Source organism: Xyrauchen texanus, chromosome 7 (assembly GCF_025860055.1).
Source record: "Xyrauchen texanus isolate HMW12.3.18 chromosome 7, RBS_HiC_50CHRs, whole genome shotgun sequence".
Lineage (NCBI taxonomy): Eukaryota > Metazoa > Chordata > Actinopteri > Cypriniformes > Catostomidae > Xyrauchen > Xyrauchen texanus.
Window position 1 is genome coordinate 20250764 of NC_068282.1, and position 15135 is coordinate 20265898.

A 15135-nucleotide genomic window follows, 5' to 3' on the forward strand; every position below is an offset into this window, starting at 1 on the left:
GCAACCCGCATGAGCTTCAAGAGTGGGGCAGTGCAGACATCTCTCCAATATTTTGAATTTGGAATGCAGTACCCATTTTCAAACACTTGTTGACAATCTTACAAATAGCACTTTTAAATCCTCAATATTTAAGTCCTCATTTACTATAAATGTATAGTAAAAAGGATTTAAATATTAATATTTTTCTCATCCAGTGATTGAATCGCTTCAGAAGACATATTAAACCACTAGATAAATTTTATGCTGCCTTAATGTGAATTTTTGATCTTCAAAAGGTCTGGTCATCATTCACTTGCATTGTATGGACATACAGAGCTGTAATATTCTTCAAAATATCTTTGTTTGTGTTCAGCAGAAGAACGTAAGTCACATCTGGGATGGCATGAGGGCGAGTAAATGATGAGAGAATTTTCATTTTTGGGTGAACTATCCCTTTAACCAGTTTTTATAATACCAGCAAGCAGAAATACTATTCAAGGAGAAATTAGATCTCATTTGTCCACTTTGTCCAATGCATCGCCCTTTGTGTTACAAAGTTAGTCTAATTTTGCTGGTCTTAACTGGTTTAGGCTGGTATAGCTGGTCTCCCAGCCTGGCCAAGCTGGTGTTTAGCAAGCATCTCTGTCAAACCTGCTGACATGTATCCAAAACCTCTTTAAAACCATCAAAAAGACTTGTGACCAACTAAGACCAGCATACCCCCAAAGGCTGGTTTAAACAATTTTTCAGCAGGTAGGTCCAAACCTGTTTCTTACAGCTGTCCAATCAATCAGCCAGCTAGTGTCCCTGTGACAGTGATACAAAAATAACTGAGCCCTCATTTATCTTGTGAAGAGAGTTTGATGTTCTTGGCTATGTACAGGAAGCCTATATATTCAGGCACTCCTCATTGAACAGATGACTGTTCAGAGGAGCAAAGATTTGATCTATGACTGTAATCTATCACGCCATTAAGCCATGCAATAAGGCAGGCAGTGCCTTGTCGTCACTAAGCTAAATGCTTTTACCCAAGGCATGATGAGTGAAGGGAAGGAGAGGACTCATGTTTGTGAGTGTGTTTGTGTGCGAGTGAACAGATCTATATCTATTAGTGTGTTTGTGATAACACAACCACACAGATTGTACTAGTAACTATATTGAAACGAATGCCCTGAGCTAAATTTACAGGATAGATATGTGCCTGTGCAGGAAGATTGTAGTTGGTCCTATTTTGGCTCAAAAACGAATCCTTAAAGTGCACATGGAAGACATTAAGGAAGAGTATGTTTGGCTCTGGAAGTATATTGAAGGATACAAAATTATATATATATTCTGTCTTACATTTTTGTGGCAAATTATTTTTCAGCATGCATTATTGTTTTTTTTAGGAGTGAGTGCAGGTTTGTGTGTATGACTGCATATATGAATTCCTTCCATTCCCTCCCCATCCTATTTGACTATTTTACTTCTATGTTCCATGCAAACAGGCTGGATACCCACTATTCTCTCCTTTGAATTCTGCCCTACTGCTGTTCTGGGTGGCAATGCTCTCTTGGCACTGTCATGCCCACAAAGAAGCTCCTCCTGAATCCACAGCCTACCTCAAACCAGCTTTACTCTTAAACCAGCAATAAACATATTTCTAATTAAAAGAATTGCAGCACAGCAGGAGAGCCATTAAGTGTTAGCAACTACTGACATGATGAGCTATGAGGTTAGTCATCATTAAACAGCGCTACCTACTACTAGTGACACAGAGCAGAGATGATGCTAGTGTAAGTAGTTTTAATTTCACTAGTAGTGATTATTGCCCAAGTTAGATCGATTGAGAGATTATGGGCTGAAAAAGACACTACGAGAAGACAAACCCATTTTGTAGCTTTCAGATGCGAAGAGCGAGTGCTCTTGTGTCCTTTTGGCTCTCTGTGTTTATGTGATCTCTTCAGGAGACCAAGGGGGGTACCGATGAAAGGAGAGACGGAGGAATAAAATGTGGATGGAGAAGGAGAGAATGAGAGAGCGAGAATCGCCCTCAGGGGAATCCGTCATCGTCCAGACTGAGCGCCACGCGCTGCAGAGAGCAGATAAAAAAATTGTTAATCACTGTGAGAGAGAGGAGAAGAGAAATAAATGCATAAATTAGGAGAGAGTGGAAGGGTGTGAGACCAAAATTAAGGGAAAGAGAGAGACAGAGACAGCCCGTGGAGAATGAGACAAGGATTCAGAAACATCCAATATGCAGATCCCCCCACACCCACTGTGATGAGTGTGATGTGCAGGGCACTGGAGAGAATCCTGTTATGCCACTGGGATGGCCCTCCCCGCTGCTGCTACTTCACTGATATCTTTATCTGTGATTGTGCTTGACATGCCAACTGTAGCAAAGGAACCTCAGCTTCATCATATCACTCTGTCGAGCCCTTTGTTTTCCTATCTTCACATTCTTCATCAGTATTTTGCCCTGTTTGCCCGTAATATAACTCAACATCCTTAAAACAAGATTAATGTACTTGACAAGATATGATCACACTAGAAATCGACATGTTCCTTCCGAAAATTCATGTACCCTGAAATCAATGCCATTCAGCCATAGCCAAAGCACCAACCCCATTAGACATTTTTGCATTCAATTGAAGCATCAACATCTTTCCCAGGCAACCTCAAAAATAAAGGTTATAGTCCCGTGGGAACCAGGAAGTAATTGCTTTCAGATATACAATAATTAGCGCAATAAGGAGATTTAGGGTTGGGGTTTGGGCTAGGGGGTAGAGTTTATAAAATATGCATTCCTGTTGACTGTATTATAACCCACTTTTGGCACAACTCTGTGGACATTTCACCTGGAAAAGTGGAGCTCACACATAACTATACGTTCAACAACACTCCCAGCTTCTGCCACTGGGGGCAGTGGTTTGATTTTCAGTAAGTACAGACTTATTTCAGAAGCAAACCTTTCGACCTACTGTTGCCGAATTAACAGTGATCTGTATAAAGACATAAGAACTGAATTAAGTTTATGCTTCTTACCACTTTGGATTTTTTTTATTTTTATAAGTATGCTTTAACTTTCTTGAAGCATAATCAAACTACATTTAATGAGGTTTATGCTTAAAACAAGTCAAACAAATTGGCAAAGGGGTAAGAAAAATAAACCTAATTAAAGGAAAATTCACAATTTTGCTTCTTGAGTACATTTATCTTGTTTAAAGGATGCTTAGATATCAGATCCAACTTCATGTTTACTTTTTCGGCCCAGGCCTACAATTAGTAAAATATATGAATAAATTATTACACCACTCTAATAAATAAACAGCTAAAAACCTAAATAAATAAATTATTTTATATTAAAAAGATTGTCCTGTCATTTAAGGTGCTCGTTGCTCATCCCTAAAGCAATTATATATATATATATATATATATATATATATATATATATATATATATATGTATTTTTTTTTTAAATAAAAAACAAAACAACTATGGGATAATGGGAGAGCACAATTCAAATGCTTTCAGGCAAAGAAAGCATTTAAAGCTTTACAAACACACAACACAGAAACCAGACTATAAAATACGAACAAACAACTAACTAATCCTTACATGGTAATCCTTACACTAATTAAACACATGTAAATTAAAATAAATGAATTATATAAATATTATGGAAAGAGGTGGTGGATGAATGGCGAACTCATTATGCAAAGTAAAATATATAAGAGATAGCATAGTGCATTCTCTCTCTTAGTCACACTATGAGCTTGGTGTCTTAGCCCCGCCCTCCTTTTATAACTATCCAAATGCCTTCCTCCCTTTGTTCACTTTGTACTTGAAAGCATAGGTGCTCCTGAGTACCAATGAGCTTGTGGGTCTGGGATACTGCCCCCCAGTGGCAGTGCTAGGTATGGCTGTCTGGCACTGCCACTCACAGCAGGATAAACGTGTCCGATCTGTTCGTTGCGGCCGATGTGGATTTCGTCGTCATCGTCCTCTGTGGTCTTGCGGTAAACAGGGTTGTCGAAGTTCATGCTCTTGGTGTTCCGCCTCCTCCAGTTGCGCCACACCAGGTATCCTCCAGTACACATCAGGCCGATGACCACTGTAGCAAGGATAGGAACTGCATGCATTTAACACACAGTCGACACATATGGCGGGGTTAACACAGCCAAGGAACACAGAGCGGTGCTTAATGGCACACAAACCTTAGAGGAATAGTAAACCCAAAAAGGAAAATTCTGGCATCACTGACTCACCCTCATGTTCCAAACCTGTATGACTTTTTCAAAAGAGATGTTAGGTATAATGTAGCCTCAGTCACCATTCACTTTTATTGTATGGAAAAAAGATATGATGATGTGAACGGTGACTGATGCTAACATTCTGCCTAACATCTCCTTTTGTGTTCTATAGTAATTTGAGTTTGGAACAACATAAAGGTGAGTAAATGATGACACGATTTTTGTTTCGGTGAACTGTCCCTTTAAAGGTGCATCATGGCAGACCTGGGTCAAATTGTCTTTTCAAAATAGTTTCCAGTACCGAAAGTATGGTGTAAATGAAATGATTATGTATTATAGCTTCTAATTGCAATCTACAAAATCATCAGATTTTAAAACAATATTGGTGTAAAAACTATGGTTAAATCTGTAGTATGCAATATGAATTTTAGCACAGTCTGTAAATTATCTGTAGGAGTGGGTGACGTAAGCAAATATTAATAATGTGATTTTCTTTTTTTATTTTGTAAATGTCCAACTGTCTTTATGATAAATCAATTATTTAAATAAAATTGAATGACAACAATGTAGCATTCTACTTTTTGAAATATTTGGCATTGTATATTGCGTTTCACGTACTATTCTTCAAAATAATAAAGTAGGCAATATATAGTGTATGTTGCAGAGTATGCCATTATGACTTAATTTAATAAAGGTCTGACCATATCACCTCGCTAATAAACAAGCTACTCAACGAAATTTCAGGTTTAAACAAATAAATCAAGATAGATGTGTATTTTTAAACAGGTTGTTAAAAGGTAAAAAATGAAATATTTTTGAATTTGAACTAGGGCTGCCAACGACTCACCTAACTCACACAAAGTGGCTTAGTGGAGCATGTGGAGGGCATGCTCACATGCTGCTCAATGAGAATTCAGGGGTCTAAATGGAACCAGGAGCAATGGAATTGGACTGTGTACATGCATACACACGCATACATCTGAAGGGTTTGGGAGAGCATTGCCATTCAAGGTGAATTGTTAACCATGTGTGGCTTCACTGCAGTGGCTGACTAACAGCTTCCCTAATTTAAAAGATCAGCCACGACTGCTTCAGTCCCCTGGAAGTTCTTCCTAATTGCTCTTTTGTCCGAGGGGCCGTGGAGACCCCCTCATGATGTGTTTTCCTCCATAATTTAGCCTCTACTCTCTTGTGCACATTTGGAATTCATTCAGTCTATGAATAATGTTTTGAACCACACTATAAAAGCAATAAAAGCATTTAGAAAAACATTGCAATTTTAAGAGGGGTGCGCATAGAGGGACTGTAATTACAAAGGGCTCTTAAAATTATTTTAAGTGAGCAGATATTTAACTTAGTGTCTTCCATTTGAATGCAAGCACTAAGCTCATTTGATTCTCACTAAGCCACTCGGCAGACACAGCTAAGACAATCAATGAAGCCCATCAGGTCCTTTCTTTGACAAATAATTTCATCCTCCATCTTAGGTACACATATAATTTGGTTTATGCTTAGTTAGAAATGACCAAACAGTCAAAAGAATTATTCTAGAAATTAACAGAGATTTGATAACAAAATAAAATGTAATAAACCATTTATAAAGTATTTATTACATGCATAACACAATATATTTTGAAAGAAAAGGTTGTGAAATGTGGTCATTCACAACTGTGAAATAAACACTGTAACTATAAAGGAATATTCTGTATCAAATACAATTTAAGATCCTTCAACAGCATCTATGCCATTCTATCCACACAGACTATGAACACAGTCACTCAAAAAAGTGCATTGGCTGCACTTGATTCAATCATGGACAGTGATTCCACGTGTTTGAAATTCGTATTCTTAACTTAAAATTAATATTTAATATCAACACAAACACTGAGTTGAAAGAACCAAGTTGAATTGGTTAAACCCAGTGTACTAACTTTATTATTTATGTACTACCAAGTGAAAGTGAATGTTAGCATACTAAATACATGCTGGTTGGAACACTACAGAGTGTAGTTTAGTATGCTATGGTTAGCTTAACAATTGCTCAACGAAGCAAGCTATCAAAGTCATCGTTAGCTCAAGCCCCATTCTTCACCATAATGGTAAAATGTTCAAGAATTGTGTTGCTTTAGTTCATTTTAATTAAGTAAATTGGACAAGCAGCAAAAAAAAAAAAAAAATTGTGTGTGTGTGTGTGTGTAATGCTGAGAAAATGTCTAATGTGTACAGCACTGTGAAAAAAATATATGAAACTGTCACACTCTTACAAAAGTATAACATTGAATGTGTAAGCATATAACTGGTTTCAATTTAAAAGCACTTTTCTATGGAGAAAAGTTTTCTACAGGAATTACATTGGCAACATATACAGTAATCAGTTCATCCACCTAGAAAATGAGTCCTCATAAGGGTTCTGCCCTTAGTTTAAATTTGTTTTCCCCTTTATGGCAGAGCCCTGACATGTATGTGTTATATGTCTGTATTGTATCTGGATTCAGCCACTTCAGTTGGTTCGGTTTATTCACTCTGTGGCTGAGTCCAGGCACTTGTGTTTTGCCTTGTGCTGTGTGAATGCACTTGGGTTTGTGTATTCTCTTTCCCTTGTGCATTCGTGTCTGTCTTCAGTGATAACCCCACCCTTTTGTTTGGCTTGTTATCTGTCAAGTTATTAGTTAATGTGTTTCACTTGCCTTCCTCGTTTACCTCTTGATTTCTCCCTCTAGTTCCCTTGTGTGCTCTGTCATGTGTTGGATTGTTTTGTGAGTTACCCTGTTCAGTCGTGTTGTTCTAGTCCTGTTCAGAGTTAGTTCCTGTATCTTTGTTTATTTACTTGTCTTTCTCCATTGTGAGTGTTTTTGTTCTGTTATTTTTCACTTAATTAATCATGACTGCATTTGGAACCTCCTTCCTGCACACCTGACATCATCAGCTCAAAGGGATAATTTATTTGAATTTAACATATCAAATTATAATATTTCTTACTGAATAATTCATGTAAGTGTTACTACAAGCTTCCCATTTCTGCTTTTGAACCCTTTGAAATGATAACATCATAGAATTCCATAGTAAGTGCATTCCTGTTCACAAGCTGTCCTTTATATCTGAATATTCTGTAGAAATGAGCATGCCACAGATGCTGTCAATAGAGCTTGCGTTGTATTTATTCCAGAATATTCCTTCTGTATAAGTTTGATGAGGCAGTTGCAAGTTTATAAATGGCTAATTAAGTGTCTCTAAAGCAGGTAGTGCACTTAAAGCTGAAGAAACATGCAGATGATCTATTGGGTGAACAAGACTGAATTCAAAATGTAAATACTTAGTCAACAAAAATACTCACCTATTGGAATAACTATACCCAGAACTGCAACAGTTATATTGTTACCGAGGACGAAGTGGTCATTTCCACTTCCAGCTATATGAGAGAGAGAGAGAGAGTGAGAGAGAGAAAAACAATAGGGAAAAAGAGAAACAAAACATGACTTTTAATCACAAGCCCATTATAGATCATTGACAGGTGAGTAAACAGAACTAGCATGACTTAAAAAAATACTGAATGCACCTTCAAAAGAGCATTAACAGAGCAAGATAAAACCGTGATTGGGGGCCGCTGGTATGTTCAAGTTTAGTGATGACCATTTTCAGACAGCTGTATCCTTTCCAGTTTGTACAGTAAAGCACTCATTTGGCTTGATATCTCGCCCTCAGCCATACATTGCTGTTCATCCATCACTTTGATTTTCTCTGTTACTTTCCTTCTTTTAAGTAAGCTTCTACTGAGCGGTCGTTTCCATAAAATAAATCCCACCTTAATCTCACAATTAGCAGCACGTGGTCTTCAGTTATCTACAGCATAATTAGTGTCTGATAATGAACTCTGAGCCAGGAGATTAAGAGGACTAGATGGTACAGCATTAGCATACAGATATAGACAAGACGGCATGAGGGGCAACAAAAAGGGGCTTGGCTCTGTAACGAACAAAAGAAATGCAGTGCAGAAAACACAGATTACATAAAAGGAGACGAGATACAAAGAAAACTGTTTGATCTGTAAGAAAAGATCCCCTTGTAGCTACAGCCAGGGTGTTACCTGAAGTGTGTTTTTGTGATAACGTTACATCTGGGTTTCTATGGCAATGCTTTATTTTTATCACCTGGTTCTGTTTGTGAACCTTTAAGTCTTGTTTTAATGTATCTCTTAAGTTTCCATTAAAAGAGCATTATGTTTCATAACACATACACAGAAATGCTTTACAATTCAGATTACCTTTACAAACTGCTTAGGCAACCACCCACAACTCCATAGCATTGTGGGCATGAGTTTTGCTCAGTCAATTTATTGATGACTCAAAAGCTGCTTTTCAATCATGGCCCCCAAACAGTTCTTGTTGCTAAATCATGCCATTACATACCAATCCAGGCTCAATGGCATGGTTATGGTTTCTTTTTCCACTGTGGTGCTGTAAAATCAGGATTAGCATGGACTGACTGAGCAAGTGACCAATTGTGAGTCGCCACGTCACTACAAGCGTTATATAGAGCACTTCTCTTGAGTATGGTTAGCTATCATGCTGAGATAGTTTGTAACCATACCGAACCGCGCTCCAGTGGAAAAGCCACTGGAACCGTTAATCACCATGGTGGAAAAGGACTTACATTACTTCAGAAAATGTACTAAATGAATTTAAGACTGCAATTTGGATTTGACGTCACTCTTTACATGCTTTAGTTTTAATAAACGTGGAACTTGGATTCGGAACGAACACATGAGTTGGCCTTGCTGCGGTTTATGACATGTATTAATATAAAGTAATTGGTAGATATATAAAATCATATTTCAGTTCTGGAACATGTATTTGAGCTATTTAAAGCCATTTACAAATATACACAACAGAGCACAACTCTCTTTATATTTGAAAAGTATGCACTCCAAACAATGCACTGTAAACAGAATTGTTACATGAATTTCTCTTCACACTAAACAATACTCCACATCTACAAAAAATAAATAATCACAAAGCCACGTCCGTGAAAACACAAGGCAGTGTATTCAAACTTACAGACAGCATCATTAATATAGAAACTCTCAGTGCCAGTTCAAACTGCTGCCACCTCACTATTCCCATTCTGTCAGAATTGTCCTACAAGCAATTCACCTGTAACAGGTCATGCTGACAAACTTCATTATGGCCACATACACAGTGCAGCAAAGGTGTCAGTCACCTTCTGGGTGCTTAATACCAATTGTGTACTGAGAGAAATCTCTTCCAATCTACAAAGGTAAACTTTGTCATCATTAGCAAGTGGCCAGAACAGGCAGAAAGTGTGCTGGCATACTTCATAAGTTATCTCAGTGCAGCAATTTGCAGGTTTTATCTAATGGTGAGTTTCAGCACCTCTGCTGTGTAATATCCTGATAGTCATAAAATATTCAAGAACCCAGATTTATGGTTAGAGTCCAGAATGGGCACTTTTTATCAGGAGAGCTGGCTGAGAGCTGGACAGACCAATGGGATCTCATTAGTTTTTGTGGGTATTTGCGGGGGTGGTGGAGGGGTTGGAGTTTTTAGGCCTTTATTTGAAAAGGCGCTTTTGGAATACTCTAAATATAATGAAGACCCAAAATGTAATCATTTTTGGTTTTAAAAGATATAAAAGTTCATATAGTACACACAGACATACCCCAAATAAAATGGTTGGAGTTCATGAACCCTGGTCACTTTTGAAAGATGACACAGATTTTTGTCCAAATTCAGAATCATTTATTTATTATTATTATTTGTTTTTTTCATTTTCAATAAAATATGACACTTTCCTTGCCACAACCGAAACACAATTTGCAGAAGTCAAAGCCACAAGTCTTATAATGTTCTAGTTCTAATCTAGGGGTGATAACTCTCCCATTATTAGTTTTATATATCATCTTCTAAAGCAATGTTAAATAAAATTTCTAAAAGGCTACTTCATAAACACATTTATTAAATTCATTAACAATATTCACACATTCACTCTTTGTATGCCTGATATGCTAATAATTGCTCTGTTAAGGTTGTCTTTTAACATTCATATTTACAAATGACATTACGAAGCAACTGCGATGGACTGGCGACCTGTCCAGGGTGTCCCCCGCCTTTCGCCCAATGTTAGCTGGGATAGGCTCCAGCCCCCCGCGACCCTGTACACAGGATAAGCGGTTGACGATGGATGGATGGATGGATGGATGGATTATGAAGCAAGTAGAACTGTAAGTGAAATGATGAGTAGTTTGCATCCTAGACTGTTGGTCAGTATTGCATTTCAATCTTAAAATAGTGTCCAAATATTACAGTTTAGCTACTTGCATCTTACATGGCACTGAAACTTTTAACCTGAACTGCTGACCTTGCTGATGTTTCGTGCTGGAGTAATTCCCACTTTGCTTCTAAGGAACGTGAGTCTCACCTTCTTTGATTTGATTGGCCATCTCAAATGACAATTACGAGTAGCGTTAGACCACTGAGCATGCTAAAAATCTAGCAAATGTTGTTGATTGAGCTTAACTTGTATTGAACCCGGAATATTCCTTTAGGTCATTTATTTGTTTATTTTAATATAGTAATTAATTTATTATTTGTTTTATTTATAATAAATTAGATTCATTAACTATGTTTATTATCATCAGATTTATTTCACAGTTAATTTGACATTATGGCAGTAATATTACAATTTCTAAAGACTGCAAGAAATCACTCTGGCAGCATGCACACACACAAATCAGTAAATGAGGGAAACACGTTAATGTTAGGGATGTGCACGAGCAATCGATTAATCGAGTCCTCATTCAGCTTAAAGTATTTGACTGCTAGGAATAACTCTGGCAGCACGCACACACACACACATGCACACACGCACACACACGCACACACATATATCAGTAAATGAGGGAAACACTTTAATGTTATGAAGGTGCACGAGTAAACGATTAATCGAGTACTCATTTAGCTTAAAGTATTTGACTGCTAGGAATCACTCTGGCAGCACACACATACACAAATCAGTAAATGAGTGAAACACACATTAATGCAAGCAGGGCTGGGAGGGGGGAGGGAGATTTGTCACGGCGCCGCATTTTGAGGTCCGTTCTGCATAACGTGGCGGCTCCAGTTGAATAGCCCTGCCGTAAGCTAATGATGTCTACAAATGCTAATAAGAGTCAGAATTTGGCAAACCTGGCAAGGTGTGGGTTGGAGCTACTTTGACTTATAAAACACACTTAAACATTTTAAGTTTGCTATTCACATCTGCTGATGTGGAAAATGCCTTGCAAAAAGAGATCTTAGAAGACCTACAGTCAAAAATTGTTGCTTTGCATAAAGCTGGAAAGGGTTACAAAGTTATATCAAAGCGCTTCCATCTTTCCACAGTAAATTGAGGCAATTTATTACTGTAGCTACTCTCACTAGAAGTAGCCGTCCAGCCAAGATGACTCCGAGCACACCACAGAATGCTCTTTGAGGAAAAAAAAGAACCCTAGAGTGACAGCTAAAGACTTGAAGGTTATCATCTCTGTTCATTAGTCAACTATATGGAAAATATTAAACAGGTATGGTGTGCATGGCAGGTTTGGGAAGAACACGCAGGACTACCTATAGTGTAAAAATGGCACCCCATACCAACATAAAAACATCATTCCAACAGTGAATTATGATGGAGGGAGAATCATGATTTGGGGCTCCTTTGCTGCATTGGGGCCTGGACTGCTTGACATAATTGAGGGAAAAATGAATTACTAAGTTTATCAAGATATCCTACAGGATAATTTCAGACAGGCTATGTGTCAGCTGAAGCACAGTAGAAGTTGGGTGATGCAGCAGGACCCTTAATATAAAGTAAATCCACATCAGAATGGCTTAAAAAAAAAAAGAAAATCCACTTTTTGGAGTGGCCCATTCAGAGCCCATACCTTAACCAAACAGAGATGCTGTGGAATGACCTCAAGAGAGCCGTTCATAATAGAAATCCTAAGAATATGGCTGTGCTTAAGCAGTTCTGTAAGGAAGAATGGTCCATGTCTAATCCGAAGGCCAAAGGAGCATCAACCAGTTATTAAATCCAAGGGTTCACTTACTTTTTACACAACAATGTGAATGTTTAAAGGATGTGTTAAATAAAGGAATGAAAGATTATAATTGTTTGTGTGTTTTTAGCAAAAGCACACTATGTTTGTCTATTCTTGAGGGTTGAATATGAATATAAAGAATATGAAGATGGGATCACATATTATGCCAAACTAATGCAGATTTGCATCAAACAAATTCCGACACAGGGGTTTGCCAGAACACATTTTGATAAGGGTATGTAGAAGGGTCTATGTTTTAGATGCTATCAAAAGTTGCCATTGGTGATTTTTTTCCCCAACAATGCATCTCTTCTGGTCTGATAGACAACAACCCTTGACAGTCATTCAGTGGGTTTTCATGGATGTAGATCCTTGTAAAAGGTCTCTTCTTAATGGAAAGGAGGAAGCAGGAGTCGGCGAATTCAACACAAACAATATTTATTTTTATAAACAAACAAACTCGCTTTTCAGCATAATCTTAAAGGGGCTCATAGACAAAGCACAGTCTCCAGGTTTGTGCGTAACTCACAGCAATGACAAATAGCTGCTAGAGATAATCATTGCCAGGTGAGGATCCTTACCGTTCTCAACTCCTGTTCTCACACTCCATTCACAAGCCGGCGCTCAACCATGTCCCTACCACCACAATCCTATTATTAATATCATTAATGCCTTTATCTTGCTGCGTCAAGGTGCTATGTGCAGTACCCCAGTGACTGTGCAGTGTGAGAGTGAAACACTGAGCGAGGTAGAGGAACAAGGCTGAGGGCAATGTTCATCAGTCAAGGCTGGATGCTCCTCTCTCTTCACTGCCTACTCTAATTCAGCACAAAGCCACGTGCACTGGGACCCTGGGCTACTACTGCTGCCTCATCTATCACTCTCAAGTGGCCCAGTGATGCTCAGCAAGCAAATTCCACCACACATTAACTTTCACAGGCTCTAAGGAATACTGTGCAAGCATACTGAACCAGATTAAGGCTTCTAAAACTTCAGAGTGGCTTTCTTTATAGAGAAGAGGAAACAATCGTCAAAATGAACAGAAAGAATGAATTAGACATGCTGTACATCAGTGAATCCAAAAGAATTCCAACAGTATTATTTCACGGTACCCTGTCTTTTTTTTATTATCTCACATTGAATTCAGACTGCAAATTCTCAACTTGGATAAAATATAATTTGTTTTGCTGTGGTCCTGTAGATTCACTGCCATTGAACAAAACAATAGCACCAATACAGATTTGGATGACAAAATAATGACAAAAGCACGCATTTAAACAGACTCACCGCGATGAGAGAGGTTGGCATTTGCCCCTTGTATGCTGTTGCCGTGGGTGACGGTTGAAGATGTCTGTCTGTGGTCTGGTGTTGTCTGGCTGGAGGTTGGCTCTTGCCATGGTGCTGTAGTGCTGGGCTGAGTGGTTGTTTTGGGGGATGTGGCCATGGAGTGTGTGGTGGTGGAATGGCGTGTGCTGGAGTGAGTGGAAGGGCTTGTGCTGATTGTCATGGGAACAGGGCTGGTTGTAGTCGTTATTATTGATGTATATGTAGGTGTAGTTGTAGAGGTGGTTGTAGTTGTTTTTATACTAGTAGTAGTAGTAGAAGTAGTAGTGGATGGTTCTAGTGTTGTAGTAGTTGTACTTGCAGCAGTTGTCATCTCCAGTTTTACTGCAAAGACAGAGACATAGAAATATGATGAAAAAGTCTGGTGACTTGGATTCATTTTTCCTAGAAACAATTGGAGCTGTATTTAACTTCCTGTAACCTATAATCTATTTGAGATTCTTATTTGCTATTCAACTTTGAGACATATTCTGCTCAAAATAGCATGATAAAATTGGGATTTATTGAGACATTTGATAATTTACAAAAAAAAAAAAAAAAAGAATCATATTTTCATGAATAAAATATATAACTTTTTTTGTAGCTATTTAAATATCTGTTTCTGTCATTACCCAAGTGTGACAAAGGGTGATTTTCCACACTGCTTAATATATTAAATAAGCTTGACCTGTGACTCTTCAATTTGTTACCTGGCACACAGCGACGCATGTCTGGGCCCAGTTCCATGCTGTCTGGACAGGCACATGTGTACTTAGGTGAGTGATCTGTGATCTGAGGAGCTCTGAGACACAGATACTCACAGCCTCCATTGGGCAAACTCCCCATGTTACAATTGTCCGGAGCTGGAAAAAGGGAAAAACAATTGGTTGTCTTGAGGAATGGTCATTTTTGCACTAAAACATCAGAGAAAGAGAAATGCATCCATGTATCTTGGTGAAAAGGGTTAGATAATATTAATTAATATACATGTAATTAAACTGTGAATAGAAAATTGACTGAGTTTGAGCAAATGCGGTGTGCGTAAAGAGCAATAATTTATCCTTTGATGTTGTTATCAATGGAACAAAGGCAGTAATGTAATGCAGGGAAAATGCATTTGATTATTAGCCATCCATTTAAGGTGTTCATTAAACAGGGTTCTCAGAGCCAGGCTACAGCAAAAATACTAAAGATCAGACAAAACATGGACAGAGAGAAATGTATATACATTTTTTTTTTCTGTAGTCTAAATCCCATTGCAACCTTTAGACCAAAAAACAGAACTCATTCATCATACCTTCCAAGATCTGAAAGAGGTCGTTTAGCTCTTAGAAACACCATTCAGTAGGCTATTTTATTGAATAATATTTCATTTTTGGGTTATATTCATTATTTCCTATAGAAGCATTCTCTTTTCTGAAATCTCACTTAATTTGTGAGATGATTAATATTTCACTCAGAGGTACTTAAGAAACAAAAAGAAGCTGGATTTAATTCTCATTGTTT

The 15135-nt window shown here is 38.0% G+C and overlaps 1 protein-coding gene across 1 annotated transcript in view; it reads right to left on the bottom strand.

Annotated features, from left to right (window-relative positions):
* Window positions 1–2011: 2011 nt before the first annotated feature.
* The window catches only part of lrp8 (low density lipoprotein receptor-related protein 8, apolipoprotein e receptor), a 221455-nt gene continuing 208331 nt past the window's right edge, over window positions 2012–15135 (bottom strand). Inside the window, exons 14-18 of the mRNA XM_052131165.1 lie at window positions 14349–14492; window positions 14062–14071; window positions 7549–7616; window positions 3906–4075; window positions 2012–2050 (exon numbers count right to left, since the gene is read on the bottom strand). Coding sequence (XP_051987125.1) covers window positions 2012–2050; window positions 3906–4075; window positions 7549–7616; window positions 14062–14071; window positions 14349–14492 — 431 coding nt within the window. The remainder of the gene's footprint in view (window positions 2051–3905; window positions 4076–7548; window positions 7617–14061; window positions 14072–14348; window positions 14493–15135) is intronic.